At 43.8% G+C, this 20,520-nt stretch overlaps 1 protein-coding gene across 1 annotated transcript; it reads left to right on the top strand.

Annotated features, from left to right (window-relative positions):
- Nucleotides 1–108: 108 nt before the first annotated feature.
- JPT2 (Jupiter microtubule associated homolog 2) lies at nt 109–18,807 on the top strand. Its single transcript, XM_016208082.2, has 5 exons — nt 109–179; nt 5,673–5,821; nt 11,123–11,265; nt 15,220–15,268; nt 16,471–18,807. Exons 1-5 carry the CDS (start codon nt 136–138, stop codon nt 16,656–16,658), a joined length of 573 nt encoding a protein of 190 aa, XP_016063568.2. The 5' UTR covers nt 109–135; the 3' UTR covers nt 16,659–18,807.
- The last annotated feature ends 1,713 nt before the right edge of the window (nt 18,808–20,520 follow it).

Raw genomic sequence — 20,520 nt, 5'->3', positions numbered from 1 at the left:
GGCACCTAGATAGGGTGCGGCGGGGTGACTGGCGTCGGAATCGTCCAATAGGCACGAGCGGACAACCCTCTAGCTGCGCGGAGCCGGGCGGGAACCTCGGCGCGGCAGGCTACGAGGCACCGAGCAGCGGAGGACATGTTCCATATTCCGGAGAGCGAGGGCGGCCGAGCCAGCTCCAGGTGCGGTGCGGTGCGGGCTGGGGCGCGGTGCGGCCGGCGGGGAGGCCGGTGGGTGACCTCACAAAGCCGCGGCCTCCGCTTCCGCGTCGGAGAGATGGGCGCACACGCGGTTGTGCTCTCGCGCCCTCCAGCCTTTCGGCTGAGGGCCTGAGGTGCGCCGTTCCGCATTTTTCGCCTCTAGCGCGCCGAAAAGACACTGGCAGAGTGGTCTGCTGCTTCGGGACGGGCAGTTGCGGGGCACCCTCCTGGAGCCTGTGCTGGCGCCTGGCGCGCTGGTGGACTGGCCTCGGGGGAAAGTCACCATCCTGAAATCCACCCCTAATCCCGCAGCCCGGTAGCCAGTCGTACCCTTCCTTAATCCCGCCGCCGGGAGGCCAGGTGCAGCCCTCCCTAATCCCGAAGCCAGCCTCTGGGCCAGGTGGAGCCCTACTTTAATCCCAAAGCGTGCCCTCTTGTAATTCTACAGCTCTGCGAGGGAGGGGGTGCCCTTCTCAAATCCCGCAGTTCAGGAGGTAGACAGGGCACTGCCCTCCTTGCTTTGCTGATGAACCAGGCAGGACTACAAGTAATAGAAACGGAGATCCCATTGCAGGTCTCGGCTGGGGAGCCACATTCAGGAACACGCCACAGCACTTTTTTTTTTTTTTTAAGATTTTTTAAAATTGATTTTGAGAGAGCGAAACAGCCCTATGAGAGACGAACATTGATTAGCTGCCTCCTGCACTACCCCTACCAGGGGCCAAACCAGTAACCTAAGCCTGTGCCCTGACTGGGAATGGAACCAGCAACCTTTTGGTACATGGGACCTGCCCAGCCAGAGCAGCACACTTGCTTTTTAGCTTTAAAGTGCTCTGTGTATTGAAAGTCAGATAAGTTAGAATTGCCAGAGCTGGTGAAGTCTGTCATGCCACTGGGGAGCCAGCTTGCGCTGTCGAGTTTTGGGTCTTCAGATGCCCTAGAGTTTTCTTTATTGTGAGCTCTTCAGTGGCCCAGCCTCTCCATCGGGGTAGAAGAGAATGTATGTGTGAGGACTGTTAAGATAAATACTGTATAGACTGGATACTAAATAAAAGACAAAGTTTGGGGGAGTTAGGTTACAATTCAGTACCATACCTAATGAAAAGTAGTCATTAGTTCATGGTAGTTTCCCCTGGAGTGCTCAGGATGAATCAGGTTTCCCGTGCCTGGTGACTGCTGTTCTGCACCACCCACACCAGCCTCTTCCCAGCACTTTCCCAGCTGTGTTCATTAAGTACATTCCCTCTTTGTTTACACTGCCTGACACTGGATGCCCAGGAAGTGTTGGTTAATAAAAAAATATATATATATATGCCATGAGTAACACTGACACTGTGCTGACTTCAAGCTACAGAGCTGGTGCTTTAAGGTGGTAGTACACACTTCTTTGGGAGATTCATTTTTAGAGAGGATATTATGGAAAAGAAAAGTCTCCCTTTCAGGACGTTTAAGAAAGAAAAAGTCTTCTTAATTGGATGATTACTTGTAATTGGAAACTTTTGCTTGGGATCCTTTGGAAGTTTTGCATTTGACTGCCTTCTTAAAGGACTTGATTAGCTAGACGGGAGTCTGTAGGGTTCATACTTTACCTGGCTGTTCAGGGAGGGAACCATGTGGTGGCTATAGGATCACCCAGCCAGGTTTTCTTTTCTTAGACCTATACCTTTGTTTTCTTGGTGAGGGATTATTTTGTGTTCAAGGGATTTTGAACTATGAAAGCATTTTGCTTTAGCCATCATTAATCTACGGTCTTTTCTTTAAGCTGTAAGGTATATATTTATAAAGAATTTAACCCAAGTCTATTTCACTGCTGCTCTCCAACCCTAACCAATCCCCAAAAGCTTTTCAAGATCTTGGAGGGATTGGGTGTGGAGACCCCCAACCTGGTCTTGTTTTCTGTGATCATGCTATACATAGTTCCTGAGCTGTCTGTGTCCCTTCTTGTCACATGCCCCTTAGTTCCTCTTGTATTTTGAATATCTTTGTTGAAATATATTGAAGGGAAATTACACAATGAAGAAATAACTGGGAAGCAGCCGTACAATGTGGTTTCATCCCCAAAATGTCTGCGCTCACTGGTATTCCCACCCCTTCCCGAAAAACTAGTGTCATAGTGATAACTGATAGTGAGACTAGTGGAACCACATGCAGCCCTTGTTGTGGGTTCTGTTTTTATTGAAATGTCTGTTTAACACAGCCCCATTTATTTGAGACCCTGTTGGGGCAGCCTGTGCAATTTTTATGACTGCCGACTGTGGCTGTGGACCCCATTCCTTTGTGATGGAGATAGTTGCTGCCTCTTCTCAGGGAGCTTGGCCATTGTGCACTGGAATCTGCTGTAGCATTCTTGGCACCACTGGCTTTTTCTTTCCTTGATTTCAAAGTAAAATAAAATTCACAAAAGTACAGAGAATAATAGAATATACACTATTTCCTCCCCTTCTCCCCCCCCCCCCCCCATTAACATTTCATCATTTCAGATAGCTATGGTATCTCCTGTGCCTGGAAGGCTCTTTCCTCACGGAGGTTGTAGACTCAGTTTGGGCCTCTCCTCCAAGTATGTCTGGGATTCAGTAGCTAGCATTCAGTGCTTCTGTCGCATCACTCACAGAGCGTGGAAACCACCTACGCACAACTCTAGTTTTTTCAGTAAACCTGAAGTTTCTCTGGGCCAAGGACTTGCTGTCACTCATCTTTCTATCATCAGGGTCTGGCACAGGCTTGCCAGTGATAGGTGCTCAGTGAGCATGAATTTAATTGAATGAAACAAGGGCAAGAGGCTGAGGAGACTTGGGAGGTTCAAGACTATAGAATGTGAGAGTCAGGGAAGCGTCCCGAGAGATTTGAATCCATATGAGTCTCCTCTGAATCCGATCTGACAATCTGTGGGACCTTTAGGGTCTGAAAGAATTGCCATGTTTTGAATAAGTTAGTAAGTGGGAATTTTAATTCATGCCAGTATGAAACTTGGTGTTAAATTCAGTTCATTTCTGAAGGTTGCAGGTTTCTATTCCCTTTTTCAAAGAAATGGCTGTGGAGACCCAAGCATGTTGGACCTGCTGTATGTAACTAGCCAAGAAAAATATGGGGAATATCATTGTGACCCAGGCTCTGTGACTTACAAATACATACAGGAGTCAGATGGCCTCACTGTGTCCACCAACAAAGTGCATGATCAGTCCTATTAAGCCCTCTAAGTCTAGTTATTGGTTAGTTTAAAAAAAATTTTTTTGTCTCTCAAACTGAAGTAATTTTTTTCCTTCATTAAATCCTTAAGGGAATGCTAACTGCTGAACAGGCACCCACCCTGGGCATCCTCTCCAGCAGACAGGGACTTTGGGCACCACATGGAAGGCCTGACAGTTGCACACTTGGCTCCTGTGGTGTTGAATAGCCGGCCTGCTGGTCTCTAGGCCCAGGCTGGCATGTTGTCTGCCCTCGGTAGAGCAGATGAGTGCTTTCTGCAGTCCTGCTTTATAGCCATGGAATCTGAGACCTTTTCACTTTAAATTACAATGAATGATCAGCTCCCATTCTAGCTCTTTTGAAGAAACATTTAAAATACCTATTATTTTTGTGAACTAAATTTTTGAGTGTTTGTATAGCTTTCCAGTGAGGCCTAACTTCGAATTGGAGCTTTCATGTGTTGTGGAGCTCTGTAACTTCATCTAAGTGTTACTCTTGCTTAGGACTAGTAAAAGAACCTAGACCACTCACCAATTTAAAACTCAATTTCAGTAGGCCCCTCTCTTAAGATGCATTTTAAAAATCTTTCTAGGTGTTCTAAAAAGATGCTGTGAATTCAGTGTGTTGCTGCTTTGTGAAAGTACGCAAACTCAGGGGCTATCAGGGCAAAGCTTTGTGAAAATTTAATTCTTCAGTTATTGCGATACTGATTCAAGGTCCTCATCTTCCTCTCCTGAAATGTCCGCTTTAGAATCTCCAAGTTGTGCATAACAGTTTGCCAAAGATGGAGACTTCAGGTAGATACTGCTGTTGTTGACTGAGCAATGGGAATGCCACTGTTCTTTGTAGGTGTTTCATTAAAATCAACCCTCAGATGCGCTCTCCCTCTTGGAAGCACACCTGCGCCTTTCTTTTCTCTCAGGTGTGCATTCCCAAACTCTAAGGGACCCCACAAGACTTGCAACCAGGGGACCAATGGGCAGCAGCAGCTCATCCCAGCCTAATCCCTTGAACCTCTCTCCAAGGCCCCTATTCTCTGACTTTCCAGTGAGCCAAAAGCAGCCCCACCTAATCTGTTGCTTCCTCTATCCTAAGCCCTTCTTTGTATCACTGTCCCCAGCTTTAGTTAAGTATACTCTCAAAATTTAGAAAAACCTTCATAGAAGGTCAGTGTGTTTTAGAGATTACACTTGGTGCATATGCGTTGATCTGAAATGAACAATGGTGCTGGCAGGGGTTTTCTCTGCTTTAGGATATTCAGCATGTTACTGGTTAAACCGGACTTGAGGACCGGAGATGATTAACCTGCCATAGATTCTCAGGACTCACCTATATTAATGTTAGTGGCACTCTCCATGGTCTAAGCTGACACTTTCCAATAGAAATGTGAGCCACATAAGGAATTTTAAATTTTCTAGTATCCACATTTTTAAAAGTAAAAAGAATCAGGAAAAATTAATTTTAATAGACATAATTCAACCTAATATGTATAAAACACTATTTCAACATGTGGTCTATCTAAAGACAAGATTAAAGAGATATTTTGCCTTTTTGTCTTCAAAATCCGGTGTGTAGTCTACAGTAACAGCACATCTGAGTCCTTCCATATCCAAGTGCTGCCCTTCTGAAGACCCAGATCTGTGGGTCAGGCTTGATCTATAGTTAAATGGGAGCTTCCCTCCTCATTTTTTCTTGGAGGTCTTTAGGAGGCATTAGGGCATGGTCTGAGCTCTAGATCCAGACAACCTGGGCTTGGATCCTAACTCTGCTACTCCTTATGTGGCCTGTTTTGTGATTTCTCTTTATCTCAGATTCATGGTCTGTGAAATAATGCCTGCCTTAGAGGGCTGTGTGTAAGGTCTTTAGAACAGTAGCTGGCATATAGTAAGCACTTAACAAATATAAGCTGCAGTATTAAACACCACTGAATGTGTTTATAGTATTAAACACTACTGTATACTAATTAAAATTTGTATTAAATTCTACTGAATGTGGCTCAATTTGCCTGTTTTAGGGAAACTTTAATTTACTTATAAGAGGTCCAGGAATAATATACACATTTCAAGAGGGTTTTCTGCATAACCAAGACATAACAAAAAACTTTGAAGGAAACCTAAAGGGCAGTAGAGGAAGTTTGCCATATGGCCGTCTGTAAACTAGTTATGCCAGTATGGAGTAGTTGCGGTGTGTAATTTTTCCATAGCCATTAAGAGAGTGCGTGTGCCATCTAGTTATGTACATTGAGGTCCAGGTCAGCCTCCATCACTCATGATTGCTCTGTGTTTGCAGGGGCATGAAGCCCCCAGGAGGAGCATCGAGCGATCTTTTTGGAAGTCCAGAAGAAGTTGTTCCTTCAAACCGACCCAACAGGATGGCGTCAAATATTTTTGGACCAACTGAAGAACCTCAGAACATGCCTAAGAGGACCAACCCCCCAGGTATGGGCCTTTGTGACTCATTTGTGCTTTGGCGTCTACCTGTTCTTATTTAGCTGCTCTTTAGATAAAATTTCCTTTTTCTTTATATTGATCCTTTCACATATTTTCTGGTATAGGTTATCCCTTGCCATCACAGTTCTAGAATGTGAGGAAGGGTTTTTCTTGACTTTTACTTGAAGGTGGCTCGGTCATTCTTAATTCTCCCTCTCTGTCAACAAACATTGGCTGGGTGTAGGCACTGAGGATGCAAAGGCTGATGGTGGGATACTGGCTCCCGCCAGGGAGACTCCCAGTTGTCCTGTGGATGTCTTGAGATTCCTGAAATTATGCACATATTACGCATTTAATATTTTTCTTGGCCTGGCCGGTGTGTCTCGGTTGAGTGTTGTCCCATGCACCTAGAGGTTGCCAGTTCGATTCCTGGTCAGGGCGCATGCCTGGGTTGCAGGCTTGATGCCCAGTCAGGGGCGTGCAGGAAGCAGCTGATCAATGACGACTCTCTCATCATTGATATTTCTATCTGTTTCCCTCTCCCTTCCTCTCTCTGAAATCAATAAAGATATATTAAATAAATAAATAAAAGATGACTTGGTCTAGCACACATCTATATAGTTAGTTCTTACCGCACATTCTGGTGATTACAGTGGGAGAGCATCTTAGAACAATGTTTTCCATGACTGATAGACTGTCCAGTTGAGTTGACCATACAGTGCTGGTTACCTGAGGAGCTCTACTCTGTATCCATGAGGAAAAGCAAGGTGCATTCCATCCTTAAAGATTTGAGAGGCTAGGCAGAGGAATCAGTATTTCAGACAATAATAAAATCGAGAAGAACCAGAGCTAGAGCTGCTTGCTACTCTATCTCAGTTCTGTGTGTGCATGTGTGTATTTGGCAGATACACATACTTATTGAGCAAACCCAAAGAAACAAAAGCAGTAGATTCAAAAGCTAGTATTTTGTTTGATTTGTTGGGGGGTGGGGTTGATGAGATACAGTTATAGTAGAGAAGCAGGTACTGTAATTTTACTAAATGAATAATGTTCTCACTGTATCCAGTTTATGGGTGTAGGGCCAGGAGTGGTCAGCCCTGTACATCCTTTGTACCAATAATAGTGTAATAGTGGGTCATGTGGCAAATTGGATCAAATCTGAGGCACCTGAAGGTGGACAAGCCAGCTCCCTTGGCCTTGACTCAGCAGAGTGTATATCTAGAGCTGTCCCTGGGGTGTCAGGTTCCCTGGAAATTGTGGCAACTTGGGGACAGTGCTACTCAGAATTTGGGAGCCGGTAGCATCTATATGATCTGGTGGTGGTTACGTGTTTGCTTTGTCTTTGTTATAGTTGTGTCTTATGAACTTTTCTCTTACGATCCCCCAGCTCTTATGCCCAATGAGCACCCTGGGCCCCTCTTGACCGGAGAGTGAGAAAGCCTCTGTTGTGCATGGTTACAAGGTGTGTCAGCAACCAGCATGATCCCCTTTGCCAAGTTCCTGCTCTTGTGGTCCTGTTGTTTGGGGTTTGTTTCTGTCCTGCCAAGGGTCCTTTAAAATTATCTGTGATGACCCCAGCTGGTGTGGCTCAGTTGGTTGAGCGTCATCCCATACACCAAAAGGTCACCAGTTCAATTCCCAGTCAGGGCATATGCCCGGGTTGGGGGCTCAATCCTCTACGGGGATTTGCAGGAGGCAGCCGACTCTCTCTCCCTCTCCTTCTCTTTGAAATCAATTTTTAAAAAAATTATCTGGGATGAATTCTCAAGGGAAGCTGGAAACAGAAAACTGCTAGTTATGTCCACAACCCCAGACCTAAACTCCTGCCCTCGTTTCTTGTTTAGTCTCACAGACTTAGCCAGCACATCCCTTCAGTAAGAGGGCCTGATTGAGAAAAGTGTTCTGGGCATAGTTTGTGACTTAGTACGTGAGTCACTGAAATATGCAAAGGATTGTCATACCCAGTGTTTTGTTCACTCCTCATGCATGTACTTTGGTAGTTGCCTGGTTTAGATCTTCCACAAATTGTTTTTCCTGGTGGTCTAACAATGATTCGTATGTGTGGAATTAATATCTGCCAGGGAGTATGCTAAATGCTTGCATGTATTTATTTGGTTCTCTCTGCAACCCTAGGAGGTAGGTGGTGTTGCCCCCTTTATAGAGGAGAAAACAGGTTCAGGGAGGTTCACAGGTATTTTAAACCCAACTCTGGTAGCAAAATTAGCCTTTGCATATGGGTTTTTCTGACTCTGGAGCTACAAGCTTACTTTCTGAGTATATCTATTGGTATAAATTTGTCAAAATGAACTTGTTGGATGATTTAAAATACTGATAGCCCTAGCTGGTTTGGCTTAGTGGTTAGAGCATAGGCCCAAGGACTGAAGGGCCCTGGGTTCGATTCCAGCCAAGAGCATGTACCTGGGTTGCAGGCTCAATCCCTGGCCGCCCCATTCGGGCGGGTGCGGGAGGTAGCCAGTCTATGTGTGTCTCTCACATGGATGTTTCTCTCTTTCCCTTCCACTCTCTGAAAAAGCAATGGAAAAAATACCCTCAGGTGAGGATAAAAAATAAAATAACAACCAGAGAAGAAAGAATTAAAAGAATAGAATTTAAAAATGCTAATCTAAAAAAAATTTTTAAATAAATAAAAATAATAAAATACTGATAGATGCTTCCAGCTTGTCTTCTATGGGTGCCCAGTGCTCACCATGACATATGTGATGTTGCTCCTCACGCTCTACCACCATATATCTTGAATTTATTTTTCTTCAGTTACGGATGGTTTGAGCACCTCTTCTGTCTTCAAAGCTGAATTCATCTTTTAGGTAAAATATTGAGAATAGGCATGCAGTGTGACTACTTTATATACTTTCAAAAACAGAACTATATTGCTTGGGGTTGGCCATATACACAGTAAAACTATAAAAGAAATAACAAGTTTGTGATTTCTAGAAAATTCAGTTGTGGTGATGTAGAGTAATGGGGAAGGAATACTCAGGGAGCTGATAGCATCTGTACAATCTGGTGGTAGGTATGTGAGTGTTTTCTTTGTCTTTATTTGTGGTAGTTGTGTCTTAGGAACTTTTCTGTTATGTTTCACAGTTTAAAATATGTTTTTGAATGAGCTGAGCCTCTAGCCAAAACCTTTAAATTGAGTTACTTTTATCTAACATTTTTTAAAAGCTGAATGTGCATTTAAAAAATAATTTACTTTAGCATAACCAGAAACAATGCAATAAGGGGATGACCTCAGGCAGTAGGTTTTCTTCACTTCGTGTTCTAGACATTTTTGCTAACAACACAGTTAATAACAGCCTATTGGCATTACTGAGGCCTTACCCACTTCATGTGTAGTAATTCATGTATCTCACCGACCATGAGATACTATTATTTTTTATACCTCAGTAGAGTTGAGAAAATGGAGACAAAAGAAGGTTGAGGTCAGTTATCCAGCCTCACAGAGTAAGTGACTGAGCAGGGTCTCCATCCAGCAGTCTGGTCACAGATCAACTGCCCTTACCATCATGCAGTACTAGTTTCCCAGCCTGAGAGTTTTCAACTTGGTGTCTTTGGCCCCTTGGGAGCTCCATAGCCGAGGTTCAGGTTTATAATTGCCCTGATGTTATGTGAATACGTGTGTGCACATTTTCCTGCAGAGCAGTCCCATGTATTCTGTGTTCTCCCACCCAAAAAGGCAGGGAACCCCAGTCCAGCCACTCCTTTCTGTGTGCTACTTTCTGGCATCCCAGAAGGCCACCCTGCTTTAGTATCCACTCCAGCAGTGGGGTTCTGAAGGCTATTGAGCGAATCAACCCCCAGTGGAGCCGCCTCCCCTGGGCACTCTCATGGAGCTCATCATCCGTATTGTCCGTAAGGGTTTGTGGCCTCCTGTTGAAACTGTGGGTTATAGCTGAGAAGTGACTAAGTGCTTCTCCTTACTCAGATACGAGCAAACAGAATACCCCCTTTCTCCACATAAGACATCATGTGCTATGCAGAATGCTTGTGCTGCTTTTCCCTGAACAGTACGTCCAGTACATGGAAAAACCGGCCAATGTCTATTGAGCATTTATGTCCGGGCATTGTTCTAAGCATTTGACATATGAGCTGAAGTCCTTGAATCCTCTCATGGTGCTGTAAAGAAGGTCCTTTTATTAGCTACATTCTACAGATGAGGAATTTGGGGCACAAAGGCCAGTAACTTGTGTGCGGTCATATAACTAGTTAGTGGAATGCATCCTCTTTCCTCCTTGTAAGATAAATTGTTGGTGTACCAGGCCCATGATGGTAATGGCCCCACCTCCACTTAACAGCACTTTGTGGAAAGGAGGTGCATGCTTGGTGTTTGCTGAGTGAAGAGATGATCTGAAAGATGGCATAGTAGCCATCTTTCTGCTTGATGTGGGGCATTTAAACATTTACTTTTCATGTCCAGGCCTAAGTCATCAACTTATAAATCTTAGGTGCATGTTTTTTGTTTGTTTGTTTGTTTGTTTGAAGTATGTTTTTATTGTTTTTTTTGTTTTGTTTTTTAGAGAAAGAGGAAGGGAGAGAGAGAGAGAGAAACATCGGTGAAAGAGAAACATCAATTGGATGCCTCTTGCACGGCCCCCACAAGGGATTGATCCCATAACCCAGGCATGTGCCCTGACTGAGAATCAAACCAGCAACCTAGTGCATGGGTCAACAAAGTTCAAACACTGAGCCACACCAGCTGGGCTTAGATACATGTTTTGATTATGGCTTACCAGATCACTTGTAGTTGCCAGCAAAGATGTTACATGTCCGTGATTTACTGACATACCTACCTGTCACTGGAAGTTCTAACCAGAGTGAGGTCAGAAAATGACTACTAAATATTATTTTCCAGATTATAGCTTTGCCTGTAACTGGGCATGTTATTAAATTCAGTCCTGTCTAACCTAAAAACTTAGAAGCTGTTTGCTTTTAATCTACTAAAGAACTTTTCATGGGTTTAATGAAGAAGATTGTTCAACAAAAAAGCATGAAAAGTTCATGGGTAAAGAAATTCTAGAGGGGAAATGCTGTTTTATGCCATCTCACTGTCTTGCTTCTAGCAGCCAGCCCAGTTCAGCTCAGTTCCAGAAATGAAGGCTCCAGCAGGAACCTGGTAAAGGGGTTAGGTTTGACATAGGTCTTTAGGGACTCTCATTATCCCAACCTTGTTGGCCTGAACTTAGGACTGAACTAGGGTGTTACTATGAGAGGAGGTCTCTGAAGTAATGAATGTGGAAGGCAGGAGCAGGTGGATGTTCTGGATTGCTCACTGTTCTGTGATTGTTTCTGCAGGGGGGAAAGGAAGTGGTATCTTTGAGGAATCAGCGCCTGTGCACACTCGACAGCGTCTGAATCCACCTGGTGGGAAGACCAGTGACATTTTCGGGTCCCCAGTGACTGCCACTTTACCCTTGGCACATCCAAACAAACCCAAGGTATGGACTACATTCAGATTGCAGACATGAAAATAAGAAAAACAAACTGAGCCAAGTTCTTTTCTCAAAGACCCTGAGGCAGCTTTGACATGTTATTAGGAAGAGACAAGAAGAGTGACGTTGATTTTCCTGGGTGCAGTCATTAGTAATTGAGTTTTGAAGCTCCCCTGAGTCATTGGGGAAATAGATTCCAAGCTCATGATGACTGAGCCCTGGGGGAGGTTGGTCTTAGTGTACTGATAGCAGCAACTGCTCACTGCAGATAGGCTACTGCTCTTCTCTGCAAATCACTGAGGGGTGGTAAGAATAGTTATAAAATTGATCATACGAAAGAGGAATTCACATTTCACAAAAATTTCACAATATTTAGTGGTCATTAATAAATACAATTGCACTGGACTGAAATTCATCAAGTATTTAGAATTCATGGGTTTCCTAATTTTACTTTTTAAATCTTATTTGTCACCTTTGGAGAAGGTGGACCAACTTGCCCAAGGACCAACTCATTATGAAAACAGCTAAAAATGTTTAACAGAGTCAAAACTATTTATTTATTTATTTATTCATTTAAAATATGTTTTTACTGATTTTAAAGAAGAAGGGAGAGAGAGAAACATCAATTGGCTGCCTCCTGCACGCCCCCTACTGGGGATCGAGCTCGAAACCCAGCCATGTGCCCTGACTGGGAATCGAACCAGGAACGACTCGGTGCGTGGGACGATGTCAGTCAACCTAGCCACACCAGCCAGGGCAGAATCACACACATAGACAGCGTTTCCTGCATGAACTGTACCTCAGGATAAGTTTTTCAGGGAAACTGGCCTTTTCTAAAAGTACGCCAGCCTAGAAATGAAGGAATAACAGAAGTCAAACACCACCATTTTGCAGACTTGGAATGAAATTGTGGCACCCAACATCACAGAATGAGAGATGAACCAAAAACGATGAGACCCATAACAGAAGGCCTTCATAGAACACCTCTGATTATCAAAAACAGGCCCGAATCAGATCAAACCTCTTATTAGTCAACACCACAAGGATTCAATCAGAGTTATCCAAAATATAGGAAGTTAATGGCAGAGTAGAGGGATATCCTAATTTTTAACAAAGGACTTAAGAACACAATCCCTATCAGAGTCCCAACATTCCTTTTTTTTTTTTTTTTTAATATGTCTTTATTGATTTCAGAGAGAGGAAGGAAGAGAGAGAGAGAGAAACATCAGTGATGAGCGAGTCATTGATCGGCTGCCTCCTGCACGCCCCCCATTGGAGATCAAGCCCACACCCCAGGCATGTGCCCTGACTGGGAATCAAACTGTGATCTCCTGGATCCTAGGCCAACGCTTAACAGCTGAGCCAGACCCGGCCGGGCCCAACAATGCTTTTTTGAAAAAATAGGAACATTCAGATGGAATCTCAAAGAACCCCAAATAGTCAAACCACCTTGAAAATGAAGAACCAAGTTGGAGGCTCACTCTTCATGTACTGCAGTAATCAAAACCGTGGCACTGGCATAAAGATAAGATATATAGACCAGTGGAATAGAATTGAGAACCAAGGTAAATTCTCACATTTATGGTTAATTGATATGTCCACAGGGTGCCAAGATCATTCAGTGGGGAAAAGAACAGTCTCTTCAACAGATAGTGCTGGGGAAATTGGTTATGTACATATAAAAAATGAAGGTGGACCCTTACACCATATACAAAAATTAAAAATGGGTCAAAGACTTACATTCAAGGACTAAAACTAAAATTCTTAGAAGAAAATTTAAGACAGATCTTTATGATCTTAGATTTGGCAGTGGTTTCTTAAATGACACCAAAAATACAGGCAACAAAATTTTAAATACATAAATAGGACTTCATTAAAATTAAAAACTTTTGGCCCTGGCCGGGTGGCTCAGTTGGTTCCAGTGTCATCCTGATATGCCAGTGTTGTGGATTAGATCCCCAGTAAGGGCACATATAAGACTCAACAAGGAATGCATAAGTAAGTGGAACAACAAATCGATGTTTCTCTTTTTCTCTCCTCTCCTTTCCCCCTCTTTCCCTTCCCCTCCTCTCTCTAAAAATCAGTCAATAGATAAAATTAAAAACTTGTACATATATAGACACCACCAATGCAGCATTATTTATAGTAGCCAAGATATGGAAGCAACCTAAGTGTCCACTGATAGACAAATGGATGAAGATGTACGTATATACAATGGAATATTACTCAGCCATGAAAAAGAATGAAATCTTGCCATTTGTGGCAGTATGGATGGACCTAGAAGGTATTATGCTTAGTGAAATAAGTCAAACAGAAAGACAAATACCATATGATTTCACTTATATGTGGAATCTAAAAAAGTAAATGAACAAACCAACCCAGATACAGAAAACAAATTGGTGGTTGCTAGATGAGAGGAGGTTTGCACTAAAAAGGTGAGGGAAATTGCTAGTTATGAAAATAGTCATGGGGCTATAAAGTATGGGATGGTGAATAGAGTCAACGATATTGTAATAACTATGTATGGTGTCAGGTAGATACTAGGCTTATGGGGGTGATTATTTCGTAAGCTATATAAATGTCTAATCACTGTGTTATACACCTGAAACTAATATAATGCATGTCAACTATAGTTAAAAAATTTTTTATGGGGGGTGGAATAAAATGATTTTTTAAAAAAACACTATCAAGAGCCCTGGCAGTATGGCTCAGTGAAGAGAGCGTTTGTACACACACTGAAGGGGCGTGGGTTCAATTCCTGGTGAAGGGCAAGTACCTGGGTTACAGGTTCAATCTCCCACATCAATGTTTCCCTCTCACCCCCCTTCTAGTCTCTCTAAAAATCAATAGAAAATGTAACCTTTTGTGAGGATTAACCAAAAAAAAAAAACACTATCAAGAGAATAAAAACACAACCCATAGAATATTTGAAATCACATATCTGATCAAGTTTTGCTATCCAGAACATATAAAGAATTCCTACAACCAAACAACAAAAAGACAAACCAGTTCAAAAATGGGCAAAGGATTTGAATAGACATTTCTTCAATCAGCACATGAAAAGATGTTCAACATTCTTAGTCATTAGGGAAAGGCATGTGAAAATCATACTGAGGTACCATTTCACACCCTCTAGGATAGCTATCAAAAAAACAAAATAACAAATGTTATCTGTTGGCAAGGATATGGAGAAATTGAAATCCTCATACATTGCTGTTGAGAATGTAAAATGGTTCAGCCACTGTGGAAAACAGTTGCAGCTTCTGAAAAAGTTTAAATAGAATTTACCATATGATCCAGCTATTCTGCTGTTAGGTACATATCTCCAAAATTTGAAAACAGCAACTTAGATACTTGTCCACCTATTTTAATAGTGTTACTTACAGTGATGCTATTAAACAACCCAAATGTCAACCAATGGATGAATGGGTGAGTAGGATGTGCTGTACACATAGGGTGAGATATTCAGCCATCAAAAGGAATGGCTTTTCTGACGCATGCTACAACACGAGCCTCGAAACACTTCCTAATATTCTAACATTTGACTAGGTGTTAGACTTTTAAGCAATCAGTTATTTTTGCAGTGGTGAGAGTGTTGTTAGGGTTTTCTGGGGGTTTTTTTAAGGACATTTTTAAGAGCCGTTACATCTTCAGTTATTTATGGGCAAATGGAATTTGCTTTAATATAATTCCACAAGGGGGTGGAGGGATTGCTGTTGGGAGAACTGTGTGGCTGAGACCAGGATGGCAGTGAGTTGATGTCATTGCAGCTGTACAGCAGGTTGTGAAAGGGTTCGCAGTGCTATCTTGTTTATGGTTTAAATTGTCTGTAATAAAAACGTTTTTAGAACTTAAAAATGAACCCAAGTCATCTATCCATGTCTTGATTTTCATTGTCCATTTGAATGAGGGTAAAAAGTTTCTGAGTCACATATTGACCTGGGGTTTGCCTTGTTGCAGGACCATGTGCTCTTGTGTGAAAGAGAAGACCCAAAATTGGACCTTAAAGGTGAGTTGATTGCCTGTCTCTTGCCCTGAGTGGTCTCACTCTGGAAGAGTTGCTGCTGCACCCCAGAGGATGAGAAGTAATATTCCTGTGCCCCTTGCAGGCCAGTTGACAAAAACAAGCAAGGTTGTGTTTATTGCCAAGAGGAATTTAGTATTTGAAGGCCAGAGAAATGAGCTCAGTTATTTCTGATGAAAGCTTTCCAACTGGTCACCACTGGTTTTCTTCACTTGTCATTACTAATGAGCCTAGCCTAAGACCAAGGTGTCCTATTCTGGAAGCTGATCTTTTGTAGGGAAGGGCAGGGATCCAAAGTTTGTAATACACTCATGGCCAAGGGTAGCACTGGCAGAACTAATGCGGAAAAGAAAGGCATCAGAAGAGCAGGGACAGGAAGGATGAGAAGGGAGAATGTGAGTCTTGCATGTGGTGGGGAGAGCTGGTGCCTCCATAATCTATCACCCAGGCAGTGAGTCCCACGGTTCTCTAAGCTGACTCTGAGCACTGATTTCTGCCTTTGGGTCACCATTTCCCTCAATTGATGACCAAGGTACATGGGAATTTGTTCACTCAAAAGGTCCAGAGTAGTAGTATTAGAAAGCCTTGCCTCACCTTGCTAGAACCTCCAGTTAGGACTGGCTTCCTCTCTTTTCATGCTCACTTTGAGATAGTTTGCTTTTTATACTTGAGGTGGGGGAAGAAAGGGAAATGGAATCCAACAAACAATATAAAGAAGTAATGAACTTATTTAGGAATTTGTCAAGGGTTGTTTATAGTACTTAGCCATACCTTTATGCCCAGTTCAAGAACGGCCTCTGCTAATAGTCATTGAGTTTTCTTGCTACAGATGGAAGCCTTGCTCTGTGTTTTTCTCTTTTCCCATCACAGTATGCATTTCTTGCTAGCTGGTCTGTGTCATAGACTTTTCATGTGCACAGCTTGCCCATCCAGGTGTTGGGGAGCCTCTCATGCAGGGATGGGGAACATCTGGCCCACAGGCCAAACTCATTTAGTCTGGCTCTGCCAAGGCAACCGCAGGTGGGACTCGAAATTCAATAAATCTAGGAACTTTTTTCATAGCTAATTTTTAAGTTGATAATTTTGTATGGCCCCAGAATGATGTTATAAATATCCAAATGGCCCTTGGCAGAAAAAGGGTTCCCCACCCCTGCTCTAATGGGACGGTTTGCTGCTTTGTCCCACAGCTGCCAAGAGCACCTTGCCCAGAGAAGAGCCGGGTGAGAAGGGCGGCCCAAGAGAAGACGACTGTGCACAGGAGCCCCAGCCCACAACCACGGTCGACAGCCATGAACCCAGGCTGGGCCCACGGCCTCGATCTCACAACAAAGTCTTGAATCCACCTGGAGGCAAATCCAGCATCTCCTTCTACTAGAGAAGCTATTGCTTCCCCTGTAGCCAAACAAGAAACTCCAGAGATAGGATTCAAATATAGTTTCCTTTAGCTCAAAGGAACAGGGATGGGGAGAGGGTCTGTCACATATCTGAAGCCACTGCTCAGGCTCCATTGCCACCACGAGCCATAGAGGACCTTGCCTTCCAGACTACCGAGAGACATATCTTTGTGGGGGGAAATGTGACTCCTTGGTGAACACTCATTTATAATTCTGGATGTGAGAGGGACTCTCGGATGGACTGGGTGGGGAGCTGGTGCAAGGCTATAGGGAGCCTGATGAACTGGGTTCTTCCATGTCCTCATTGCATCGGCGATCTGCCAGCCAATTGGGTATCTAGGAATCACTTCCTACAGTAGCAGAATTTAAAGCCTTAGACAACGAAAAACAACCTGTACGTAGGGCATAAGCCAAAACACTAGTCTCCATGCTTGAGACTACTGCTGCTAAACCCGAGGCCTTTGCCTTCAGGCACAGTGTATTCTGCAGTCTTTTCTTGAAACATTTTGATTGCTTTCTCTCGGCACCACTCAACAAAAACCAAAAAGTTGTGCTCAGTAGTCTTATGCTTTATGGAGAGATCTTGTGCCCCTATCCTCTGGGGTGATCTGCCATTCACTCACAAGGGACTGCTCTCGGGCTCTTCACAGACTGGTTTTGCTTGTGAATTGTTTTTTCTCCTCATCCTTAAGCCTGGGCCTTAGCTCTTCACCAGTAATGTGGACAGTTCCTTTATCTGCCAGGCCCACTGACTTCTGCGGGACTAAAACTCTACTCAGATACGTAATTGGGTCATTTAAGTCTTTCATGTGTTTTACGTTATTCCTGATGGCAGTGGGAGGAAGGGGTGCTCGAGAACCCGAGTTCTTAGGTTTGCACTCTTCAATAGTACCTGAAGAGCTGTTCTTACACACCGGCTTTGCGTAAGTGACTGTTGACTCTGTTCTGTTTCTGGCACCTCTCTAGAAGAAAGTCAGTTGCTCAGGTACACCAAAGAGGAAGAAAAGTTTGCTTAGGCCACCCTTTATAAAGCTTTGCAGAATCTCCAGTTTCCAGAAGAAACTTGGAGACCTTAGGCTAGGAGATTAGTTTGGCAACAAAGCCTCAACTGGCCAATCCTATGATATTAACCAGCAAAGGTAATAGCTGGCATGTGGTGTTGCTTTACTCTGTCAGGCAGCAGTTTCTCCCATTGAGCCTCCCAAGAGTTAGAGTCTCCATCATTTATGCTGATTCATGCTGGACCATTAGTTAACAGAGGAGATAGGGTTTGTGTGGTGGTGGCTGTTGGTATGAGTGCCTGCAGAGCTAATGCCAGGTGCTAGAAATGTCTTCATTATTAAAATTGAGAAAAGAAACAGCTGTGTTTAGTTATAACCACAGTGACTGAGACACTAAGTGCCTGCAGGAGCTGCCTGCCAAACCCCACTTCTTACACCTGGCACATTGAGGGGATCTGCATGTGGCTTTGTCAACAACCAAAGAATTTTCCTCCTTTCAGTTGTCTTGCTGACTTTGGAGCCAAGGTACCCATTTCATGTGACTTTATCATCAAGTACTTCCTGTCTCCCTGTTTCAAATGGTCATTTTTAAGAAAGTTTGGAATTCCAAGCAATTTTCCTCCCGTTAAAAAATGTCGTAAGTGGTGGTTAGCTTTTAAGCCCAAACACACTAACTTGTTTAACTTACAATGAAATGTGCTAATGGTGGAAATGAACTGCCATTTATAACTACATTTTGTTTATTAATATACAAGAAAATAATCTGAATTCCAAATTGGGTTGCTAGGAAGAACCCTGACACTTGTACTGTTAGCCCTTGTGGCTTTGCCCCACCCTCACTGTCTGCCCAAGGAGAGGAAGGACTCATTCTGTCCACTGGCAGGGATTCATGAACTCTTAGCATCCTGTTACCAACCTCTAAGCTGCATCGAAAAATTAGCAGTCTGTATTTTTATTAAGCCTTAAAACTTTTTATGTGCATTTGGTGCCAACTTTTTTCTAGAGCTGTATCAAAAACAACAAACCTGTACTCACATCCCAATGTAATTTTGATAGGAACATTTTGTTATTTTTACAATGCAGAATTGGATATAACAGTTGAAATAAACTTAGTAATCATGTACTCAGAGTCTTTGCCTATTTGGTGTCTGTGAAGTGCCTGACCTTTGCTCTTTCCCTTACGGCTTTTCATTGGTGAATGGGTTTGCCTTTTTTTCCCTCTTTTTTTTTTCCTCATTTAGCCAGAGGATGCCCAAATTAATCTCTAAGGTTATGGATTTAGATTTTTTCATTTGAAAACCAAAGATTTAGCTTTGAGTAGAATGAGTGGGAATGTGTGAGAGTTTTTTTCAGTTTCTGTAAGTTGATGATTCTTTTTTTTCTTCCACCGTTTTCCTAAAAAAGTGAATTGGCTTTGAAACTGTCCAGTGACAAGCCTTGTGATGAGTAGGTGAGGTGCTGAGCTGATAAGAGTTTGCCTGTAGATTCAGGCCCTATTGAGAGAGCACAGATGGAACATCTTTCCTTCTTACTAATATTAGCTATTTTCATATGTCCTCCAAGCAAATTTAACATCCTTGTGTGCATGACGTGGGTTCAGGGTGATTAAAATGTTTGGCACTGCCCACCTGGAGAGTTCCCCTAAGAGAGGCTCCATGCTATTCTGCCTACTGGATCGAGGCCACCTACCAGAAAAGCACTTCAGAAAGAAACACGACATGGGTTACCTAACATGATCTTCATTTGTTCATCTGAACATGTGTTTGGGAGGGGGGAGTGGGCAGGGAGAGATTAATCAAAGAAATATTTATAAGCATAACCCATGGACACAGACACTGGTCTGGGGAAGGCCTGGGGGTGGGATGGATGCGGGGTGGAGTGGATCAATGGGGATAAAAAGGGGAGGGGACATCTGTAATATTTTCAACAATAAAGATAAAGAAACTTAAAAAATAAAGTAGCTAAAAGTGGAGAAAATAAGAGCCTATCCAAATTGGTAGAATATAAGAAAATCATAGGACAAAGAAATTTAAAACGTAACCACTGGAATTTAAAACTCGACGGATGGGTTAAATAGGTTACACATAGCTGAAGAAACTGGGAAATCTGAAGAAGTTACACAAAACGCAGGACATCGAATTAGACTAAATGAAAGCTTATTAACCTGATTTTAGGGTGAGACGGGCAGGTTGCCCTGAACTGGAACCCCAGAAGGGACAGTGGGCGGTAGGCACTATTCGAAGAGAAGCTCTGAATGCTTGCTGCGTAGGGGTGCACTAATGTGTGGTAAAACTGTGAAGGTAGATCAAAGTGCACCAGGTCAGCGCCACGGTCACCTCTGAAGGGAGGGTGGCCGCACGGATGCTCCTTTAAGTCTCTACACTGTACACAGTCCTCTACACATGCTCTTGGGACATATGCTAACTCACATAAAAGACCGGGCTGGTGTCTGAGAGCCGACGGAGACACGCTAAATGTGACAGACGCTGGCCGGTAGCAACGGTGAGGAGCCTGAGCAGAAGCGCTCACCGCAGGGCTCCGCCGAGCTTCGGGCCGGCAGAGCCCCGCTTCCTCCTACGTAACGGCCCCTACGACCCCTAGCGGCGCGGCGCCGCGGGGCTGCGGCGGGACCGGCGGGCACCACCCCCTCTGCCCGGCGGGTGGGACTTCCGGGCCGCAGCACTTCCGGCCCCTGAGTGACGGACGCAGCATCAGCACCAGCAGCAGCGGTGGCGGCTGAGCCCTGAGGCCACGGCGATAGCGGCTGCGACGGAGACGACGGGCCGCGGTCTACGGACTACGGGCAGCCGGGGCGGGAGGGCAGGCGCGCCGGCGGACAGCG

This window comes from Miniopterus natalensis, chromosome 3 (assembly GCF_054644295.1).
Source record: "Miniopterus natalensis isolate mMinNat1 chromosome 3, mMinNat1.hap1, whole genome shotgun sequence".
Lineage (NCBI taxonomy): Eukaryota > Metazoa > Chordata > Mammalia > Chiroptera > Miniopteridae > Miniopterus > Miniopterus natalensis.
Note: the sequence above shows the minus strand (reverse complement) of the source record. Positions and strands in the feature narration are given on the sequence as shown.